This window comes from Gopherus evgoodei, chromosome 4 (assembly GCF_007399415.2).
Source record: "Gopherus evgoodei ecotype Sinaloan lineage chromosome 4, rGopEvg1_v1.p, whole genome shotgun sequence".
NCBI classification, from domain to species: Eukaryota; Metazoa; Chordata; order Testudines; family Testudinidae; genus Gopherus; species Gopherus evgoodei.
This window is the reverse complement of record NC_044325.1, coordinates 13,187,811-13,210,896: the sequence shown is the minus strand read 5'-3', so window position 1 is coordinate 13,210,896 and position 23,086 is coordinate 13,187,811. Positions and strand designations below refer to the sequence as shown.

General features: G+C 41.0%; 2 protein-coding genes and 1 long non-coding RNA gene across 15 annotated transcripts in view; 1 reads left to right on the top strand and 2 right to left on the bottom strand.

Moving 5' to 3' along the window:
- The window catches only part of ARID4A (AT-rich interaction domain 4A), a 64,618-nt gene extending 62,209 nt beyond the window's left edge, over positions 1 to 2,409 (bottom strand). For 3 of the 8 annotated variants that reach the window (XM_030558463.1, XM_030558470.1, XM_030558471.1), the window contains exons 1-3: positions 1,813 to 1,949; positions 786 to 975; positions 381 to 453 (exon numbers count right to left, since the gene is read on the bottom strand). In XM_030558463.1, coding sequence (XP_030414323.1) covers positions 381 to 386 — 6 coding nt within the window. In that variant the 5' untranslated portion in view covers positions 387 to 453; positions 786 to 975; positions 1,813 to 1,949. The other 5 variants (XM_030558465.1, XM_030558464.1, XM_030558469.1 and 2 more) reach the window with 5 other exon arrangements.
- Positions 2,410 to 2,452: 43 nt separating this feature from the next.
- Positions 2,453 to 22,999, top strand: LOC115649676. 5 transcript variants are annotated; one of them, XR_003999886.1, is made up of 4 exons: positions 2,453 to 2,622; positions 3,377 to 3,484; positions 4,906 to 5,149; positions 22,691 to 22,999. It is a non-coding gene; the product is annotated as an uncharacterized LOC115649676 (long non-coding RNA). The 5 variants fall into 5 exon arrangements; XR_003999884.1 differs by lacking the exon at positions 4,906 to 5,149; XR_003999887.1 differs by lacking the exon at positions 4,906 to 5,149 and having other exon boundaries at positions 2,453 to 2,832.
- PSMA3 (proteasome subunit alpha 3) overlaps positions 22,025 to 23,086 on the bottom strand; it is a 31,067-nt gene continuing 30,005 nt past the window's right edge. For both annotated transcript variants that reach the window (XM_030558474.1, XM_030558472.1), the window contains exons 10-11: positions 22,996 to 23,060; positions 22,025 to 22,200 (exon numbers count right to left, since the gene is read on the bottom strand). In XM_030558474.1, the coding sequence (XP_030414334.1) occupies positions 22,156 to 22,200; positions 22,996 to 23,060 (110 nt within the window). In that variant the 3' untranslated portion in view covers positions 22,025 to 22,155. The remainder of the gene's footprint in view (positions 22,201 to 22,995; positions 23,061 to 23,086) is intronic.

Below are 23,086 nucleotides of genomic sequence, written 5' to 3'. Positions count from 1 at the left end.
TTAAGCCTTTGCTCTGGAAAAACTGAAACTGCTAAGGAAGGACAAACGCTGTGGTTCTGCAAACTCACAAAAGCTACAGCCAAAACAGGAAGTATTTAAAGATAGTATTCCAAATGACAACAAGTCAAAGGCATCCTATGTTTCCAAAGTGTTGTTACTGCATAGGTGAGGAATTGGGATGAGTTGCCCTTCAATGAGAGAGAAGAAATGGGATTTCATTCCATTCACATGTGCGGATTTTCACAGCCAACTTTATTTTACTGTTGTTCCCCGAAGATACATTGATTAAAAATGAAACTAATAAGATGACTGGTGCAGGGAGAAGAGAAAGAGCACAAATGCTTCCCCTACGCCTTATCTCAGGACCTGGACAAACTTACCTTCATCTTTGAAGGTTATTTGAGGGATTCCAGCTCAAAGATTTATCTTGATTCCAGTTATACAGAAAAAAAGCTAGAAAACAAGAGAAGGAAGATGATCAGACACACATCTGCATGCATGTGGATTTATTAAAAAGGAAATATCTTGATCTTGGGAGAGCATAATTCAGCTACAAGCATATGGAAAATTATTAAACACACCCCTCCACATTGTTTACACACACCCCTCCACCCTACGAACACACCCACCCCTTACATCCCTAAAGCATTCCCTCCACAGAAAGCCTCCGAGCCCCACTTGCTGCCCTGCGTGTGCAGCTGGAAGGGACAGCGAGGAGTGCTGAAAAGGGGTCCTAGCAGGGGACAAATGGGCCCTTGGAGATCTGAGCAAGAAGCCGCTACTACCTCCTTTTCCTTCCCGCTTTGGCTGCCTCCTGCTCTTCCTCAGCCCCTCCGTGTGTCAGGTCGCCATTACTCCCTCTGCCTTTGCACCATGTCAGGCAAGAAGAGGCTCCACACACACGACGTAGGCAAAAATCATAATAATAATACTAATAAGCTGTTCGCAGCTCAGCTGCTGGGACAAGGGCAGTTCCTGCGCAGAAGAGACAAGGCCCTGAGCTGCCTCCTTCCCCTCTCAACTTTCTCAAGCACAAGAAGAGAGATTACTTAGGGAGGACCCTCCCCTCTCCTCTCCCCCAGAAGGCTTTAGCCTGGGACACAGAGAGGAGTTAGACCAGGGCTTCCCCACACCCCCTGCCTCCCCAACTAGCCTCCCCACACCCGCTGTGCCCCAACTACCTTCCAGCCCCCCAACATCTCCCCACCTCAAATACCTTCCAGCCCCCCAACGCCTCCCCACACCCCCTGGCTGCAACACTCCCCCCCTTCTCAAATACTCTTCAGCCCCCTCCAAACACACATAATCCAAACCCCACCGCGGCCAGGGGGTGGCCCGGAGAGGGGGGCGGGGGGTTCGCCCACTGAGAGGGTGGGAAGCGAGGTCCCGGTGCCCCCTGAAGCTGAGCAGGGAAGAGCTGACTGGAGACGCGGGAGGGGGGCGGGCAAGGGGAACCTGCCGACTCCCCCCACCCCCGAGAGGGCTGACGGGGGCGTTCCCCTACCCGGGCCGGGAGATAAGTCGTCCCCGTCCTCCCTGCCGCGAAGAGGGGTCCTCAGTCAGAGAAGGGAGGAGAGGAAGCGCCGGTCACCGCGCTGGGATGGGGGGTGGAGTTCGGAGGACGAAAGGAGTCCGAGTCCGAGTCCTCCTCTGAGCGGAACCGAACGGGGGGGGCTGCCTCCTCCGTGACTGGGTGAGGGAGCCCCGATCCCCCGAGTCAGGGGTTTCGGGGATCCCGATCCCCCTTCCCCCGGGACGGCAGCGGAGTTGCGCTGCTGAGCCGCTCACTGCCCTCTTGCTCCTTCCCCCTACCTTTAAACTCAGAGCCAAGTAGGGATCTGCTGCGAGCCCGGCCCAGCCCCCAGCCCCCAGCCCCCAGCCCCGCTCGCAGCAGGCACCTCAGAGACAGCGGCGGCGGCGACAGCGGCGGCTCGACTCCGCTCCACCCCCCCCCCGTTCCAGCCCGGACTCGTACCGAATCACCAGCGATCAGCCAAATAACAAGCTGTTGAGCAGTATCTGCCCTGCTCGAACTCCCATTGGCCCGTCGTGACGCCCAGGGGGCTCTACCTTGCCCGGATTGGGCGCCGCGGACAGCCCCCTCCCATTGGTCACAGGGAAGCAGTGAGAGCAGATTGGTCAACAGACGACGCAGGTAAAGAAACGGAGACTTTTGATTGGTGAATAGGTGGAACTCGAGTCGATTGGACATTTCTGAAGTGAAGTAATCGTACACCTCACCCTGATTGGTATGAAATGGATCCGGATGTAGCTTTGCGAGCGATGATTGGTAACCGTGGAGGTCAGGAAGAGCAGCGGGGCAATGTGATTGGTGTGGACTGTGTCATAGACAAGGAGAGAGGGCGGAGCGAGAGGCCTGCAGCGGCGGTGGCTGCATAGCTCCGCACAGAGCATGCGCCGCGGTGGGCCTCCCGGGCGCCATTTTGTACGATGCTCTTTCCCATTTTAGGCGGGGAGGAAGGGAGCGGGAGTGGTCGCTGCGTCTCCCGGGGGGCTCTGCCGTCTCTCGGGCTAGGGGATGGGCTCCGTGGGACTTCCTCCTTCCGGTTGAAGGCTCCGTCTTCTCTCCTGTCCGGAGGCGATGGTGGCTGTAGCGAGCGGGTAGCGTTTCTCCTCCCTTGGCGCGGTTATGGCGCAGCAGCCGGGGGGGGAGGGGGAAGCTCGACGAAGCCGGACCCGGAAGTGAAGGGACCTCTGAGGAGCCGCTCACCTAGCCCAGGGCCGCGACGGAGGAGGAGGAGGAGGGGGAGGTGGTAGCAGCCCGCGGTGATGTCTGGGCCACGGAGGCGGGGCCGTACGGGAGGCGGCCGGGTACGGCAGCGTAAGTCGGTCGGCGCAGCCCCGTGAGGATTGGACCCGCAGCTCCGGTGGTGAGCGAGGCCTGTCCAGCTGTCACCCCGTGCCAGCGCCTTCTGGAGCTTGCTGGCAACCAGTGTCAGTGAAGCTATAGGCGAGGTTCGAGCCGCTCTTTCCAGGAGCGCGTTGACTCTGAAGCCTACCGATCGCCACGTCGGTGGGGGGGGGTTGCTCCAGGAGAAAAGTGCACAGGCTCTGGGATTGTGGCCTGGGGAGCTGCCAGTCCCGCGGGCATAGCGGTGCTTTGGTAACTCGCCAGCTGCTGCTTTCAGAAGTAGCAGGGTTATTGCACGTGTTGCTCTTGGAACTACCGCACAGGGCATGAGGTGGTAGTTCGCTCCCGTGTTACGTGTGTGCTGTGTATCCATTAGTCTGTCATACTCATGATCCACAGGAAGGAGCAGGGTGGGGAGGATATGCCTGTCCTGCTTCCAGGCATTTTTCACGTGGCTTTAGTGCTTGTGACTAGCCCATGGAGACTGAGTTTCCCTTTCCACAGAATAGCCAGAGTGCAGCTTTCCTTTACACCCCTGCTGGTTCCATTGGCCTGGAACAGCGAACTGCGGCCACAGGGAGCAGAGGGGCTTTATGCCTGCAGATGTTCCAGGTAAACAAAATGACAATGTCTTAGATAGTCAGTGAGTCCATAGAGTTTAGAATCATCAAAATTTTGGTATAGACCCGTTTATAATCTGACCCCTGCCCTTTGTTTTTTTTTTTACCAAAAATATTTGGCTTATAAATGACTGTATGAGTTAACTATTTAACTGAAACTCAAGCTAGAACATGAAGTGCTGTTATCACTAAATCTCCTAAAGATCTAAATGTATCTTTGTTAAATATTTGGCGTAATAACTTAGACTTGAGAAAACCCCTTCAACCTCCCATCTAGTGTTCTAGGCCATGGGTTCTCAACCTTTTTCTTTCTCGGTTGTTCTCATCTCTTCTCCCCACCCCACCCCACTATAAAAACTCCGTGGTCCATCTGTGCCACAACAACTGCTTTTTTATTTATAAAATCCAGGGCTGGTGTTAGGGGGTAGTAAGTATGGCAATTGCCTGGGCCTCATACCACGAGGGCCCTGCAGAGTGGCTTCTGGCCCCAGGCTTCAGCCCTAAGCAGTGAGGCTTCAGCTTTCTGCCCAGGGCCCCAGCGCATCTAATGTTGGCCCAGCTTCGTGGCCCCTGAAGGGGCCGTGCGCCCCTGGTTGAAAACCTCTGCTCTAGGCTCCAATCCTTTAATGGGCTCTGGCTGCAGGAGTTCATCATGCAGCGTTTATTGGAAGATGAGGGCCTCAGAGGTGGTCAGTCAGTCTGCCTACTGAATGATGCCAGAATGGCTTGATATCTAATAACCAACTTCCAAGTCCAGAGTTTGGTTTTTATTAGATCTGAAGCTTTAGAAAGAAAGTGGCATACTCCAATGGATAAGTTTACTAGTTGAGCAGTATTGCATAGTATGGATATGCTTTAGGTACTTTATTAGAGACAGCATGTTGGGGATGTTTGCAATCAGCTGTTCAAAGACTTAACCATACAGGCAAAAAAGTTCGGAACATAGTTCTGCTAGCTGGAGTTGAGTTGTGATTTATTTTTATTTTTTCAAGATTTTTGTTGTACTTTACTGGTAACGTGTTTACAATACATAACAGAAGCATGGAGTTTGAGAGGAATTTTTTTGGTTTAGATTGTTGGGGTTTTGTGCTAGTTAAACGATGTAGTGAAAAGCAAGTTGGCAGTTTATTCATGCATAATATCATTAGTTCAGATTCTTCATTGGATAGAGTGAGGAGACTATTATTGCTAAGAATACAAGATCAGTTATTGTTATAGTAACTAAAAATGTATGGCTTGAAGATTGGTCCTTTTAACCTACGTACCTTTTGTTTGGAATATGTTGCCCAAATCATGATTTAGATTGTAAGCTTTTTGGAGCAGGGGTTGTGCCTTTGTAAAGCACTTAGTACACCAGCACTGAATAAATATCAGCTAAATACAAAACTAATAAGCCTTGTTTCTAATTTCTAGCAGAAGCCTTGGCTACCTGCTGATATCGCCATTGGTATCTGAGACTACATGGAATGTTTAGGAAGTTCTTGATGCATTGGTCATCCAGTGGAATAAAATAACTTCTGTAGAGGGTCTGCTTGTATTATGATTACAACAAAAGTACTTCAGACTGTTTAGCCAGTCAGACCACCTAATTGAACATTTTGACACTACTTAAAAAGATGACATCTAGTGTAATGGAATGAAGATTTCTTTCACTGAGGTAGGGGAAGGTTTCATTTTAGTTTTAAAATATGAATTTCAGAGCTTCACTACAAGAATTGTATTGCGTATGTTGAAATTCTGAGTTTTTTCCCAATTCATTGTAATATAAATAGTTCCCAGACAACTTGAACTGATTTATACAGTGTATCCCATATTTCCCTTTTTTCTTGTTACTGGGATATCCTATATGGAAACAAATCTTTTTAGCAATCTGCTGCTTATTTTATCTAATGGCATAATCCTTTACATAACTGCCCCCTAGGACTCAATTTGTCATGCACAACGTTAACAACCTTTTAGGAATAGGTGCAGGAGCAAACAAAACTTAGATACACAAGGGGAATTAAAAATGAAACTCTTAATAGGGACCTTTTACTTGGAAAAATCTTTGCTTTGTTTCTAAGAGTGTACATACTTTCATACATATTGCATCTGTGTGAAAATGGATATATACACAGAAATTTGGGGATCTGTAGGCCTTTGCAGAGATCATTTTAATCCTTAACAATCTAACATGAATTTTTTCATATTTTAATATGTAATCTTATAGATATCTACAGAAGTCAGTTATGAAGACAGTTTATCAAATATATAAGCCTTGTTCCCAAATGATGGGTACGCTTTATAAGTACACTAGGGTGGGTGGGTTAATAAGTTCCTTCTAAGGATCCTATCTGAACTGAAAAACTTTCATAAATTATGCTGATAATTCCAAGAATCTGGCACTCTGTCAAGGAAAACTAGCAAGACAGAAAGGGCAGTGGATTCTCCATTTCATAATACTCCTTATAAGAGCATAAATAGCAACCAAACATAAATTGTTAAAAGGAAAGCTCTTTACTTCATTTTGCTCCCCTGGGTACTAAAGGTCAGATGAGCATGTTTTAATTAGTTCTAATTATTCAAATTGATCCATGCATTACTTCTGACACATTCCGCTTGTATTCAGAACTAAAAACGCAAATATATGTGCAATTCATGTAAACGTGGTAGTCAAAAGAGCTTTGGCAGTATTCAGAATACCAGAACTTTGTTTCCCTGCCAACTTCTGAACACTTAAATGAAATAGATATAGAGAGGGATACTGTTTTCATCCAAGAGTGTTTGAAAAAGATCCTGTGTTGAGTGTGACCTCTTAATGATGATGTTGTTCCTATCCTTCCTCGTGTCTGCTACCTCATCTGAACTTTTTCCCACATTCACTATCATATCTGTAATCAGTGAAGTGTGTTGCATTGTGTGGCAAGCATGCATTATAGTGGAGCCTGAATACCAACCTCCTTTGAACCTCGGGACATCTGTGCCACTGGAATTGGCATCTTCCTACAAAACATGAGCATTAGCTAAGCTCTTTGTAAGCCATAAAGATTTATTTTGTATCACACATGATTGTGAGCTGTGTGAGAAGGTTTTTCTAGATAAAAAGGAAATCTTTCTTTCAATGTTTGAAAATATAGCTGTCCTGTGAACACAAGTCCATTGCAGGGGGGGGAAAAAAATCAGTGAAAGTAGCTGCATTACTAAATGAGAAGGATTAAATTAGTTTTAGTCAAAACAGTATTTTCCATTACTGTTTACCACACCTAGTAAGTTCCTCTTCTTGATGCATTCAGCATCACTCGAAAGCATAATACCGGTTTTCCCTAGAAGTTCACAACCTATTCCCTGCCTTTTTGTAAACATGTTTAAAAAAAAAAAAAAAAGGATTTTGTTGGAATTGCTGGGGAAGTTGCAGTAAGAGTTGCCACCATGTAAGAGGTATGAATCACCATTTTTATGTCCCACTGAAGTTAGGGATGGTCTTTTGGGTCAGTATTACGGATGGTTAGTTTGTGGCAGCGCAGTAGCTCTTCTAGCTATATTGAAATACAGCATTGTGTTTTAATGCAACATTAAACACTTTGCATGGTGTCAAGTATCTGGGGTAGTATTAGTCTGCATCCACAAAAACAACAAGGAGTCGGATAGCGCCTTAAAGACTGAGATTTATTTGGGCATAAGCTTTCCTGGGTAAAAAAAAGCTTATGCCCAAATAAATCTTAGTCTCTAAGGTGCCACTGGACTCCTTGTTTTTATTAAAAACTTTTACTACTCTGTTGCAAAGCTACTGAGGAAAGATACTGCCTAAGAATTGTAACATTGACCTCACAGCTACGGCTGCAGGTTCCTCTGAACTTTGTGACTACCAATCAATTTTCCCACTGTCAGCAGCTCTTCCAGCAGGTCCAGTGATCTCTTGGGAAAATTAAAATCTCATTATTATTGAGTAACTCTAGTCTGGTCTCAGTTCTGCTTTGTGGCTGCAGTTCTTTTCAGTAGAGACTTACTGATCATAGAATGTGTGTGTGGTTCAGCGGTGTGCCAGTTTACCTGCACATGTCAGTAGCAACTGTTGAGAGTGAAGCCTTGTGCCAGAAAAGATTTTAATCCTGACTGGCTTGTTAAATGCTATTTCCTCTTTAGTTTCAGACTAATCTGCTTGCTCTCTATGTCTTCCTCTTTTTGATTCCTGTACCATAGTGACTCTAAATCTAAACATTGGACATTCTTCTCTGATGCTTTAGGACAAAATATAAGAACAGCATTGTAAGTAAGACGTATTATTTTGGCCTGCCACTTTTTCTGATTGTGATAATTGTAATCTAGTTGCATAAAATGCTAACTAAAGAGGCTAGAGTGTTAAAGCAAAGGTTTACTTCAGGTCTGTCTTTAAAACCAATTTTACATAGTACTGACAGTGGACTATTCAATATGATACCTTGATATAGACTTCTGTTTCTATAGCATTTCACTTAGCCAAACACAAACAATGTAATTGTTCTGATTTGTAATGAGAAATCCATTCAGTGTTCTAAATTGTCTTTAGTGAAGGTGGAATTAGAGAAGTCACTATCTTAATTGTAATAGCCTCTCTATAGTCACTACTTGAGAAGTAATGACTGACTATAAATGTGCAGAGAATTTACTCTTGCCTTCATTAGTGTACTGGTATAGCACAATAGAGAACTGCAGTGGCGGCAGAGATCTAAGTAACAGCTCTGTAGGCTGAATCTCATTGTTTTAAAATATCTGGCCAGCCTTTACTTTAGGGGTGAGAGAGCCTTTAGTTTTTGTAACTTTTCACTTACCTCAGGACAATTCCTCTATCGCACCATTTTTAAGAATAGGGCAAAGAATTGAAAAATCAAATTAGGACAAATTTCAGAAGTTTTCCCTTAATTTATTTTTTTTTAGTTTTGTAACCTTACTTTTTTATGTAAATACGTCTTTCCTTCAGTAACCATATAATACTTAAACTTGTTTAGCTCTTAGATGAAAAATATGGAAGATAAGCAGTAGCATAGACTTCTGTACATGCCCATTGATGAAGGTAAAATATTAGCTATCCTTTAGCAAATACATCATGCTCACTGTTTCCAGTCTTGTGAAGTAAGAGCCTCAGAGCTCCACTGTCTGGGTCATGTGCACAATATGCTTTCTATGGATATACTTATTTTTTTTATTGAATTGGACTTACGAATTTTGGCTATATTAGCATAGGCTTTTATCAGCAATGCCACTTATTTTTTTTATATTTCCACTGTTGCATTCAGGCCTAAACAAAATCTTATTTTACTGCCTCCTACTTAAAACAGCTCCTCTGGTGGGTTCCACATTTGTGTTTGGTTGGGGGGGGGTGTTACAACAAAGAAAAACCCACTTTCTGCTAAATATCTGCAGATCTTTCAAATCTTCGCCGCTTCTGAATGGATTGAGGCATGCCTGTATATTGCATGAATTGAGGAAAAATTCTTAAATTTCTGCCTGGTACATAATTATGTATGCAGTATACACAAACCAGTGACAGAGGCCAATGATAAGTTTTTAGACCCTCTCTAACACTGAGTTTTTTAAAATTATACTGTCTTTGCATCTAAACTTCTGGATGTGCAGCTTTTCTGTTTCTTACTACAAATTCTTAATCTGTTAGAAATGAACTTATGTCTGAAGGTTTTTGGTTAAACTGAAACATACCATACATACCATGAATTTCAGAAGCCTTTTGTTTCTTGATTTGGATGTAAACCTACTCAAACTTATGTGTTAACCAGTTTTGAAAAAAACTTGTATAATATATTTGTGGAAGTGGCTACTCCTTGTAGTTAGAGGTATTTTAGAAGATGTTAATTGTGAAGTATAGAAAAACACTAAAGTGAGACTTAGTTTTTCTTTTCCAGAATTACATACCTAAATTTTGGCTCCTGGATCCATATTTAGGCATCTTAATGTGTGACCTGATTGCTTTAAAGTGCTGAGCACCTGCAGTTTCTGTTAACTTGAGTGAGATTTGTTAGAGTTCAGAACTTCTGAAAGTTCACTCTTATTTATTCCAGTATCCACCTTGGAGGGATTTGGCCTAAGTGCTTGCTTTCTTTTGTGGTATTAGTCTTTGACTCACCATATGGTGAATAGGCTATTCAGTTTTCCTCTTACCTAGGAAATTGCTTCACACTTATTTTGAGAGTTAAAATATGCCATTATTTCACCTGGGTGGCAGAAGAGAAATCCCTTCTATTGCCAACATGAAAGTAAAAGACCAACAGAAGAGCTAGTTTCTCTTTTCCCCGGAGGAGTTTTTTTTGAGTGGTCTGCCATTACCAATCAGAAGTAAACTGCTTCCATAGTGGGTTCTCACCACACCTGGCATTTGGTTCAGCTTCGTTTTCAATTCTTAAAAGTAGCTTTTTTTTTTTTTTTTTTTTTTTTTTTGGACAAACGTCTATTCATTTTATCCATGCTGCAGCAAGAGTGCAGGACAGGCTAAAATTGTGTAGGAAATTTAAATTGAGATTGAATAAATTTGCTGCACAAAAACTGATAAGAAACATGCGTGTTTGATGTGGATTTTTCAAGAACTTGTCTCAACGCTCATGCAGCACAGATTAGATTCGGGGGAGGTATAAAACATACATAGCAGGAATACTGAAGATGAGTAAATTGATTTTGGGTTCATATCTCAGCACAGGTCTAATTTCCAAGCTCTCAAACTTTTATAGGCTATTGATCAAAATGACATAGATACAAACCTAGTTATGGGGCTCTTGAGCACCCATGCTGAAACTGATGTCAAAAAGAGCAGCAGATGCTCAGCATTCCTATAAATCAGGCCCCAAATGTGTTGCTGACATAGCTAGATAATTCTTGGGATGGTAATGGGGGTCGATATGGAAGAGAAATGGCCGGAATATCAGACCCCAGGTTAATAGACACTTGGTTATATTTTACAGTCACTGAGTAAACTTTTGGATCTGTGAATTCATAGGAGCAACAGAGTTTGATGTTAGAAAATTTCAGTCAGTCTGGAATGTACTCTGCAACTATGTTAAATTAGTTATTTTCCTGAACATTGTAAAAACTAGCTACTACTTTGTTCCACTTTCACATTTCTGTCTTGAATAGTGTGCAGATCTAAGACCTAGGTTCTAACCTATTGACAGCTCTACTTGTTTTCTCTTTCTTTGTCTATTTGGTATCTCTGAGGCAAGGACTGACATCTCTATTAGAATCACTAAACGTTACCCTAATACAAATGAATTAATAGTAAGTCAATTGATGCTTAGTGTTTTTAAAAAGCTTGGACTTTTAGACTATGATTTAACTCTATGCAATAGATGGTAAATTGTGCCTATATTTACAACTGAGATGGAGCTAAAATTAAACACTATATAGCAAAAGCTTTTTATTTTTTTAGAAGAAATAGTAAATATGCAGATGTAAATCTCTGGTACACACTATCTACCAAGATATCACTGTAGCTCTCTAAAACTTGAATCTCAAAAAAAAGCTATTATGAATTCATAGACATTCGGCCCCGTTTTCAACATTTTGTAAATTTTTCTCATCCAGATCCTTTCAGAAATACTAAAATCAAGTTTGTAACGTTTTTTCCTTTAAATCCTCCTTTTAGTCTAGTTCCATTTTAGGAATATTGACAGGCTTTTTTAGCCTATATTTCTGCATATGTAGTATGATGAACAACAACAGAGAAATGAGCCATTAGATAAAACTTGTGATTGTCTTTGTTCTCTACTTTAGGACTTCCTTTTCCAGTCCAGTCTCAACCCAAACACCTAGACTAAGCATATTTTTGCTAACTTGGCTGTCAGTCTTAAGGTTTCTCTTGTGTTTAGCTGGTGGTCATTGCTGATACCTTTCAAAAAGCATTAATGCTCTCAGTTATGCTTTTAAAATTATAGGCACTTACATAAGCAGCTGCTTTGAACTCGGAATCCGTAGCTGGCTGGCAATTCCGTTTCTGAAATTTTTCTCAGCTGTGCCTGCTGTGAAACGTTGTGCTTGCAAAAGCTGCTCTTAACACAAGTTTTATTTAAAAGGCTTAATTGAGAATGTGAACTATCAGCAAAGCAGTCGGTGAACACTAAAAGGATCTGCTGCATGACTAATGCCTGGGTAGCCTTTGGCTGACAGCGAACTGTAGCATTGTACCTGTGATGCTATGAATTCCAGTATTTTGGTACTGGCTATTAGACATGTCCTCCCCTATCTCTTATTTTACAGTATGTTTTACTTTTTCCAAAGCACATAAGATGTAGTGGAATGGATATCAAGAAATCTCACTCCTTTGCACAAAATCATGACATGCTTGTTCTGCATTGTTCCATCCCTATATGGAGACAGCTAGAATTGAAACTTAAGCATTGCGTATTAAGTGTTTTTATGTTAAATCATTTAGCACTTCCTCTGTTGAAAGTATGCTTGCCTTGTATGGCCCTTGAACACTGCCAATACACAGTCTAACTTAATAGATCTTTGTCATCATTGTCCTGATTCGGGGCATGGCATGTTGCTGCTTTTCTAAAAGCCCTGTGGACAAGATCACTTAACTTCCATGAATCTCTCTTTTGGTGGTGGCCCTGAGAGACCACCTTTTTTTTTTGTTTTTTTTTGTTAATGGAGAATATCTCTTGATCCAACATTGGATGAATTAACAATAACTTAGGTGTGTTTTTTAAACATACAGCCAATTTTCTTCTGCCTAAGCTTGGAGTTTTTTCTTGAATATGGTTGTGGTATGTTTATCATGAGTTTGGGGTGATCATATTACTTACTGGTGGTTGGCTCACAAATGACTTTACAGGTCATCCCAACTTTATATGATACTACACCATTTTTTTTTAAAGCTTAGCTTTAAGGAAACAGTGTTGTTTGTCTCCACATCTAATTAATTGCCTAGTTACTGTGAGTCATGGCAATTAATGTATAGGCAGTGGGGATAAAAAATAGTACTGACATTTTAAAAAACTCACTTGACTAAAGTAGCTTTTCTGTAGAATGAAGTGGGGAGGCTGCTAACAATTCAATCTCTTTCCTGACACCCCCAAAGTCTGCCATTATATAGACTACTAATTATGCCAGACTACTCCCTGCTTCCCTCTAGCCAGCAATAGGTGAGAAAATGATACCTGAATAAAAGCAGGATTCAGAATCTTTCATCTTCTTCAAAGGGACAGAATAGTTAGCTTACTTCCAAGATCCCAGAAATGCAACATTCTGTGTGATGGCTGTTGTACCCTATGTGCACAGTATTCACATACTACTGCTGAGAATGCAGGACCTGCAGTCCAGGGTAGAAGACTTCAGATTTGTAAGTCTCCCATTTGTCCTTGATTTAAAAACGGGTCAGTATGGTGTCAGTGCCAATTAACCTATATGCTGCTGTTTGTATTTTGGCAGCTTTGGAGATAATGGGCACTAAGAACTTCTAAAATAGGAAGTAACAAGCAGTCAATTCTAAAACTGAATGGGCTGTTTTTATTTAAAGCGTAAGTCATTTGTTCTTCTTGCATGTTTGAAAATCTACATACAGTGTGTGTGTTTGGGGAGGGGGGCTAGTTTCCTGTCTGACAGGAATATTTAACTGGAGGAAGAATGGTGGGGGAGAACAGTCTACTTAACTGTATTTGTTGGACACAGGTACAGTCTTAAAGTTGTTATGGCAACCAGGAGCCTTACTGTTTTCCTCCTCAATAAGCTTTAGGTTCTGCATTTTATTACAGAGTCATGAAGAACTGCCTTCAAGCTGGTAAACACAAGATATTGAACTCAATTCAGTGTTGTGGGCTTCCTTTTTTGTTTGGTTATATTTTCATTTTAGCAAGAAGAACTGGGATACAGTAGGCAGTTCTCTTTAGGCATCCCGCTTAATGCTGTTTTGAATCTGAAGACCAGATAAAATCACAAACGTGAACATGTCCATTTCTGCAGTCACACAGCTAGTCAAAAAGCCAGAGTCATCAGGCTATTTCCAGTTGTGGAGAGGAAGTAAGAAAAGAACTGCTGGCTCATTTAGAGATCTGCAAGAGACTATATTTTGAAATGGGTCCTTAGACTCCACTACAGTATCTGAGATGACTGAGTTTTGAGAGTCGCACTCAGGTTTTTGTGTATGCTTGTCACATTTGGAGCCTTTTGTCTGGGGGTACAAAATGAGTGTCATTTCTGGAGCCATTTTAAGATGGATAAATTGCTTTGACAGACGTCTTCCAATTCACTTGCAGTACTGTTAGTCAGCCCTATGTAAAGAAGACATTCTCCACAATTTTAGCTTCATGTTTTAATTTCTAATTGCTATGGTGATAAGGCAGCATTTGTAGGATAGATATGTAAATCAGTGAAAATTATGGTCCAAGTTCTAGAATAAAATGTGTGGGTAACCTGGAGCATGAAATAATTAAATTTCACTTACTGAAAGTCCCTTTGGTCTAAGAACATCAGTCCTATAGATGTTGGACCTTAACTTTCTTTTTTGGAGGCAACCTACTGAAAAAAAATGGTGTTCTTCTGTGCGCTCCCCCTTCCCCCATCTGAACACTTGTGGGGCTGATTCTTCCTTCCCTTCACCTTGTGTGGTCATTTATACCAGTGCAAAGCGCTACCAGTTCAGAATTGTAGTACTTCATGCTAACTCTGCATTAGGATAAATGACTACACAAGGTCAAAAAGCAATGTTTTGGGGTTTGAGTCTTCATGTTGACTAACTTAATGGAAATTCATAGATTCCAGGGCCAGAAAGGACCACTGTAATCATGTAGTTTGACCTCCTGTATAACACAGGCCATGGAACTGGCCCAAAATAATTCCTAGAGCACAGCCAATCTTCATTTTAAAATTGCTAGTGATGAATCCACCATAAGCCTTTGCAAGTTGTTCCAATGGTTAATTATTCTCATTGTTATAAATGCACACCTAATTTCCAGTCTGAATTTGTCTAGCTTCAGCTTTCAGCCATTGGGTCGTGTTATACCTTTCTCTGTTAGATTGAAGAGCCCATTATTAAATATTCCCCATACGGTACTTATAGACTATGAAGGGTGACTTGACTAATCTGCTCTTTAAGATAAATAGATTGAGCTCCTTGAGTCTGTTATAAGGCAGGTTTTCTAATCCTTGAATCATTGTCATGGCTCTTCTCTGAATCCTCCTCCAATTTTACAATATCCTTCTTGAATTGTGAGCACCAGGACTGGACACAGCATTCAAGCAGCCATTGCACCATGCCAAATACAGAGGTGAAATAATCTCTATTCCTACTCGAGTTCCCCTGTTCATTTCTGAGAAAAATATTCAGCACCTTCTCGTATTCAATTCAGCTCTGTACTCAAAGAGGCAGAGCAAGTCTCCCAGAAAAAGCAGAGTAGATCAGACTTGACTTTTCTAAGGTTTTTGTCTACACGAAGGTTTTGTACTAGTACAGGTATTTTCGTTCAGAATGATTTTTTTTTTAAACAAAATAGCTAAATGGATACAGCCCCTAGTGTGGATGTAGTTATAGCTGTATAAAGGTGCCTAATGCCAGCATAGCTTATTCTCCTTCCCTATAGGAGTAACTATCCTGATACAACTGTGTCCATGAGATGGGAGTTGTGCTATTTAAACTATACTGGATAGCTAGAGGTACAATTTGTGTGTTAACAAGTCTAAGTTAAGAAAGGCAGGAAAACTTCAATGAGGAGGAAACCTGTTCTGATATTCGTTAGAATTCATCGCATAAACAGGGCCCAATCAGAATTTCTGCCCCCTTAAGATATCTTGGTGAATGTTTAGTTTTTTTCCTTTTGAGACCATGTATTAATATTTGAATGTTCTTTTAGCTTAAACCACTACACAATGCTTTTGTACTTTATCATTTGTCAATGAAAGGATGTTTGAAGATGAACTGAAACACTTTGGTATGTGTGAGTTTAAAAACAAAAAACACCTGTCGAGATCTTAACTCATGGAGGGCAAAACTCATACCAGGGCAGAGAGCATCTGCATCACTTGAGTCCTTAATGAGGCTTAAAGGGGACCTACAAAGGACTTCTTAAACGTATATCATACAGCTTTAAAGACATACTTCCAGCTCAACTTTCTGATTGTAACTGTTTCATCTGAAGTTTTCTTTTGAGGCCAAGGCATAGTTCGCTTGCATGTTAACTGTATTCTTGGTCTTCATGGTTAAAGCTGGGATTTTCAGAGGTGCCTAAGGGAGTTTGTACCCAAATCCTGTTGAAAATCAAACTCTGAAAATCCTAGCTGAAAAATCCACTTGCCATGAAGAGTGGTAAGCTTTTCTGCTGACTGAGTGGGCTCAGGACATCTTTCTACGTAATTTTCCTATGATTGCTAAGTCCTTCCAGCTTTGAACTGATGTGTTGTCCTCATGAGTCTGTAGAGGGAACAAATGAGACTCATAGTAGCTTTGCCAGGCAGCAGTAGAATAAAATTTAACAGGATCAGTCAGTTTCACTGCAGTTTTCAGAACCTTGTTGGCTGGCATCAGTGAGATCTTGTTTTCACACTAATGCCTCAGAAAAGCTATGAGGAGCAATAAAGGGAAGCTTTCCATGGAAGACAATCCCAAAACAAGTGTAGAAGAGTGGGAAACCTTTCTTCTTGATAGCCAGGAGACTGGAGGGGAGGATGTCTCACGCAGTATGTGGGAGGCTCTGAAAGCAGTGGGAGTGACGCACTTTTAGATGTGTGGGGGTGCACTTGTGGGAGAGAATAGGAAGCTTCCTATTCATCAGCCAGCTGTAGTTGATGTGAAAGATAGAAACAGGCGTGCTTTAGCAACAATACCGTGGCAGAAATCCCAGCAGTTGAGATGGGCATTCTTACCAGCATGTTGGCCTTTGGACTCTGCTGATTGGGAGAAGGCTACAGACATCTCCTTTTGTTTATAACTTTGGCTAGTAGGTGTCTAGTTTCTGATCTTTAGTTCTGCTCTCACCTGACTCAAGAAAATGTGCTGTCTGTGGTTTGCTTCACAATCTTATCAAAACAAAGCTGCTGTGTATTGACTCACTTCCACAAAATACACAAGTATTATAATTGGCAATCTGACAAGTCCACTTCCACTAAATACCAGAATAGTGACTATTCAAATACAGAATAAGAACACATACTTTAAGACAGCAGTAAGATTTGCGTGAAGGAAAATGTTTCTAGAATCAGATCAGTATGTGTGTGCAAGCTTACCTTCTGAGATAGCCACAGATCTAACTGCTGTTCATGGTAAAATTAGGAATCTACTTTGGTTTTATCCTGATCAAGTCAATGGACTTTCAGCCTCAGGGTGCATGGCATGACTTTTTTGTTTTTTTTAATCAACCATGGGTAGGGTATTGGGTGAGAAGAAACTGTTTTTGGTTTTTAAGGTGGATTGATTTAGCAGTTTCTATATAGCCAAAGATTCAGGCTCCAAGCCTGTGTCTTCGATAGGGAAATTGTAACCATTGTTTTGGTTTTATATAAAATATGCTTGACCTGTCCATAGAGGCTTATATTTCCTATAGGAAATTGTATTTTGTACAAATAGTAAATGATGTGGTATTTCAGAGCTGAAGCAGAGATGTGTATGTGTATAAAATATTGGCCTGTCTGGAAAAAGTCTGCATGGAATAGACTTTTGACTGTCAAGCTGTTAAATGGACACAGACCTGAAAGTATAAACCAAATGGCTTCCAGAAACCTGTTACTTTGTATCAGAGGGGTAGCCCTGTTAGTCTGGATCTGTAAAAGCAGCAAAGAGTCTTGTGGCACCTTATAGACTACCAGATGTTTTGGAGCATGAGCTTTTGTGGGTGAAGTGGGTATTCACCCACGAAAGCTCATGCTCCAAAATGTCTGGTAGTCTATAAGGTGCCACAAGACTCTTTGCTGCTGTTACTTTGTAGTTTAGATACAGCACTGGATGATACTGTTCTGCCTATTTCCACTTCCAAGTAGTGTTAAAGGGAGTCCTAACAGGTAAGGTGCTAGGATCTTATTAAACTTCTGGAATAAATGTGCCACAAACTGTGGAGAGAGCACCAAAGGGCAAGTAAGATGTCTAGTGCATGCCATAAACTGTTGTGTGAGGATGTTGCAAACTATCCTCCTGCTCATATGGGAAGAACTGTCAGTTTTAACAGTAGTTGGCTGTTCTGTCACAACAACTTAATAGAGAAGGACTTGGCTATGCCAAAATGAAAGTGTCAGAATCTTGGCATCTGGACTAAACAGCAGTAGTACCTTTGGTGCTCTCCTAAGGCATATATTTTGAGTCAGAAGCAACAGTGCATGAAATGTTAAACTGCCTGTGAAATCCTGAAGCATTTTGGAATAGCAAAAGTGACTGCAACCACTCTGAGTGGACAGTTGCGTATTTTATGCTGTTCTGTCAAGTATTACCATATATGGCTAGAGCCTGGATTGGCTAGATTTGTCATGCCTGAAGCAAAACGAGGAAGCTGCCTGGTGAGCCTAATCCTGCTATTCTAATATTCTAGAGAGAGTGAATCTTTCTAGTAGCTGTGAGTACCAATATAGGTTATCTAAATAAGATAATCCAAAGGAAAAGCACCACCTGCTTGCTCCAGTAGGCTGCTAAGAATTGGATGAACTTTTCACCCTGGCACAAAGCGAAGTGTCAGATTTAATATTTGATTTTACCTTAATTTTCAGTGTTTACCTTTAGGCAAATTATAGCTTGCTTTTCCCTGAAACTTTGACTACTAGCCTCTTGAGTCCTATCTGTAATGGGGCCAGCATGTAACCCCACCCCCATGAAAACAGAACTCAGCACTACTTGCATTTTTTATGTCAAATATTTGCCTGGTTTTAATGTACTTTAATATTTGTGTCTACATAAGATTTATAAAGGGCTCGCAGAAGGCAGAGATATTTAATTATGTAGACTACCAGGGAAACTAAAGCTGCTGAACTACATGTGGAGAAAGGTGTATTTTTGCAGGACTAGTGGCAGCAGCATTGTTTGGGAGGGATAAAAACCAAGGACATCCCCACTGAACAAAAAATTACTTACCTGGGCCCAGTGTCAAAGCACTGAAAATGAGGGATGAGTTCTTTAACAAGCATCCGCTATAGATCAGTGCTGTATTGCTAAAATTCCCAAACTTGCCATGGCTTCCAGTGCTTTGAAAGCATTTGTTTATATCCCTAGCAGTTCTTACACTGTCAGCAAATGGCATGATTTGTAAAGTCTCTTGCTTTTTTCTACTTTATAAAACGCTGTGGTTTTTTTTTTTTTTTAATTACCAAGCTTGAAATGCAAACTTTCAGATCATGGAAGGCATTAATTTCTGACTAGTCATTCACGAAAGTAATGTTGATGACTTATGCAGAGGTGTTTAAATTTCAGAGTAATGTGCTTTCCAAAGTACTGGTCTTGAACCAGTGATAAGAATTTTTAGAGTCAGAAGTATTAGATGGTTATATCATGGCAATGTACGGTGTGTTTTCAATGCGTTTTAATGAGCTATCGTTAGCTAACTCTAGTCTTGGCAAGTAGTCCTCAGTATAAATGATGCACTATTCTATTTGGAGATGGAGAGTTAGTCATATGTCAATTTCATATGTCTAAACTCTTCACTAGCACTTACTCTATTTCTTAGGGGTGCCATCTGCTTAAACGCTAGTACTACCAAAATTCCCTGGCTTTCTATTGCTTAAATTTAGAGGAAATCCTTGCACCAAAATGGCTCAGCAATTTTTAGAAATACTCCCCTTCCTGTCCCACCACTCATCCTCCACTGAGCTCTCTCCTGGCAGCGTAACACAGTTACATGAGCGCTTTTACAGTGATGCCGCTGTAAGCTTGTAAGTGTAGGCCTGGCCTTAGTGAAAATGCCTGCTCATGCTGTGGTTAGGTGTTTAACTAAAATGGACAGTTGATCTTTAAAAGGTATGGCAACATGCCCTCTTGATCAGGGCAGCCTTTAAGGATCAAGTGATCTTGTCTGGAAAAAATGGCAGTTTTGAGGATTAAATAGCCTTGGAGAGAATCCAACAACTTTTAGATAACCCTTGGACCATACAGGCCTCAATTTAGTTCCCTGGGACAATTAAATCAGTTTGTTGGTATTTCTCCTAGAACAGGAAAGTTTTTTGGTGTTTTTTTTTAAATTCTTCTGGTGTATTTTAAAACTAAGTTACTAACTTGCATAGTTTTCTACTGACAAAGCGGCCTTGGCTCCAGTAGATTTTTTTTAACTAGATCCAAAACAGTGGCATTTAAAGAGGTAGTATAATAACTGCTCATTCAACTGTGCACCCTTCTGGTAGGTATGTTCTTGTATTTCTTGCCCTGAGCCAAGTACTCCATATATAGCTGAAATGAAGTGTAATCAGCAATAGCTAAGGTTAGGAAGTGGAAAATGCAACGAAATTTGCAAAACCAATAAAGCCATCTCTTCCCCCAAATGTGTTTTTAAAAAATAGTAACACTAAATTGGATGAAATTGAAGCAAGGACTTCAATTAAGATTTGAGGCTATATTTATTTGTGTCCCTATTATGTGGAGGTGCTCTAATATTTTGGTATTTATCATGCACACTACTGATGAGGTAGAGTATTCTTATCCCTATTTTACAACTGGTGGATGGAGACACATTAAATGATTTAAGGCCCTAGAGGAAGCCTCTGGTAGAGCTGGGAATTGAATCCGTGTTGAGTCCCTAGTAACCTAACCCCTGGATCATCCTTTAGAAGTATGTACTGTAGAGGTCAGGGCAGAGCTTCATTTAAATCTTAGTCCCTGCTTCCATGAGCCAGGCTTATTTCATGCCAAGGTAGCTTCCCTCAGTTGCAATGAGAAGCAGATTAATGTAACTTGTATGTTTTAGACTGCACTTGCCTTTCCTAAACTGTGTGTGTTATACTAACATAAGAGAAATGCATTAGATGTCAGTCATATGTAGCACTGGAATGGCACTCATCTACTTGAGATGCACAAGTTAGACACACAGTCTCTCCCAGATAAAGTTTATCAGTTTGAATGTATATATATTCTAGACATGACTGGCTATAAAACTAATGTAAAGATGAGGTAACATAGTTATCCTTCAGTAAATGCAGACTGCACATTCCAAGCTAATAAATATATTCCCTTGATATTGCCTACCCTGTAAGCCAGGGGTTCTCAAAGTGGGGTTTGGACCCCTCAGGGGGTCGCGAGCTGTCAACCTCCAGCATTTATAATGGTGGTAAATATATAAAATGTTCTTAATTTATAAGGGGGGGTTGCACTTGGAGGTTTGCTGTGTGAAAGGGGTCACCAGTACAATAGTTTTGAGACCCACTGCTCTAAGCATTAATGCTAGAGCATATCAACTTAATGAGGTGAGGTACCATACTACCATCCCAAGAAAGGATTGCATAGCAATCTTTGGTAATTAACAGTCACAACAACTGGTTCAAGTCATAACTTCAGAGAGAGACTACCAGCTTTGGTCAGTTACAATGACCAAGTGAGATTTGCACGGAAGTATTATAGACTGAAAGGTCTCCATTCAAGAAAAGGTTGGCTGGGCCTAGCCTAACTTGAGGTGGAACAGGCCTTGTCAGGGGGTGGGTAGGTGTCTTGTAGGTGCAGACAACTAAAATAGCAGTAATCCAGGTAGGGCTGACTTTTTATTCCCAATTATCTTTTGTGGTGTGCTAAATTCTGATAACAGGACTGCTTGACACACTGGCATCAGGGTTTGCTTGCCAAGTCAAAGAATGAATACACCTTCCCTCTGAAGGATCTCAACAAAACAATACTAATGAATGGTCCCTCACTGGCCCTGAGAGGTAGGCAAGAGTTTTTGCAAAGTTGAAGTGATGGACCCAAAGAAGTCACAGGCATACAGTCCACTGCCTAAACTACAGGTCTATTTTACCTTTCCTTAAATAATTTAATGGTTCATATTATAGGAATAAATAGTGTCAAATCCATTTGAAATGGTTTCAGGATACAGTAGCTACAATATAAGCTCTCTTAAGACCAATATCTTTAGGCTTGTCTTCAGTAGAGTGCTCTAAATGCCTTGGGTTAGACACTACTGGCACAAATTAAAAGATACCTAGTAACATGCACTAGGTACCTTTTAGTTTGTGCTGGCAGGTTTTACATGAGGCAGTTAGAGTGCAATATTTTAGAGCACTGTAAAATTCACACCACCTGTAAACTGGACTGCTGTGAAACTATTATTGGGGGTAGAATTGCAGTGTCAACTTATAAACTTCATGAATAGCTTTTCTAGTTAACTCAAGAGTTAACCTCAAAAAAATCTGAAAGCAGTTTAAGAAATAGCACTAGCTGTCTACTCAATTGAAAAATAAGGGACAGTTCAAATTAAATGAGGGTTGTCTTTGTACATAAAGTTGAGACTTAAGTATGCTGGTGCACTCAGAGGAAAAATCACCACGTTGTCAAATGTCCTCTCACTCGGGACACCATGGTTTTTGGCACAAGTTTACTAAAATTCAGGCTTAGAGGCAATATCTTGTCTTTTTTCATAGGTCAACACAGCTATGTCCAATTTTCAAATGAAGTCTGAACCATGACTTGATAGTAAATGGGGAAATTTATTTTAGTGCAAGTTAACACCTTTCCAGCAAGTAAATAATAATCCATAGTTAACATATTAACCGCTACTACAAATTAAGAAAATTGAAACTTGTCTTGAAGTAACAGTGTTACATATTGTCCTCATCTGATTCATCCTCCTCTTTCAAAGACTCCTGTATTAAAAAAAAAAAAGCATAATCAACTCCTAGGTCTTGTTCAGTGGCTGCCTTGCAAGTCCTAGGAGTCAGCCTACATTCAACAAAGTATCTGAGTCTTTAAAACTATATACCTGGTATAGTCATTTACATTAGTTCACTATAAAGTGAGTGAGATTTTTTGGTGTGGTAATTGAATTACATCCACTTTGTACAGAAACTAAAGCAGAGAACAAGGCCCTGTATCTACACAGATTGCATAGCACCCTGTGGCAGTCAATAAGTTTGACACTTTTCCATGCAACACACTGCGACTTCAGTGTACAAGAAACGCTATTAAAGTGCAGCCATCACTTCCAAAACAAACGCAGAACTGATACATGCACCGATGACTAGGAAAAATAGAAGCAAATATATTTTAAAGGGTTAGTGTACTGGATATAACTTATTACTACTGTCAGTTCTTGCAGTTAAAAAAAATCTGATGCATTTGGTTTGTCTTATTTAGGCAAGAAGAAACATGCCTGCTGTACAAGACTTGAGCCATACGTTGTTGAATGCATACGTGATCGGCTGAAGATGCCACTGGATTACTTTCTTTTTATTCTTCCTTCCAACATTTCAGGTAATTGTTTGTTTCTGAATCACTTTCATCTTAAAAACCCCAGGCTAGATTTGCCTCATAACTAATTACTTCAAATAATACACTTCTAGTTGCCAAAACAATAGACAAAGTAAACTTTGTACAGTTTATTCTATTCTGGACTTGTAAAATGGAGTTTTGAACCTACTAAATAAAATTCTATTGCTTACCTTAGCATATTTCTCTGCTTCTTCTCTGATGTCTTTTGGAACAATTTCATGTTTTCCTTTTGTTACTGTGAATGAAGCCATATTTATAAAG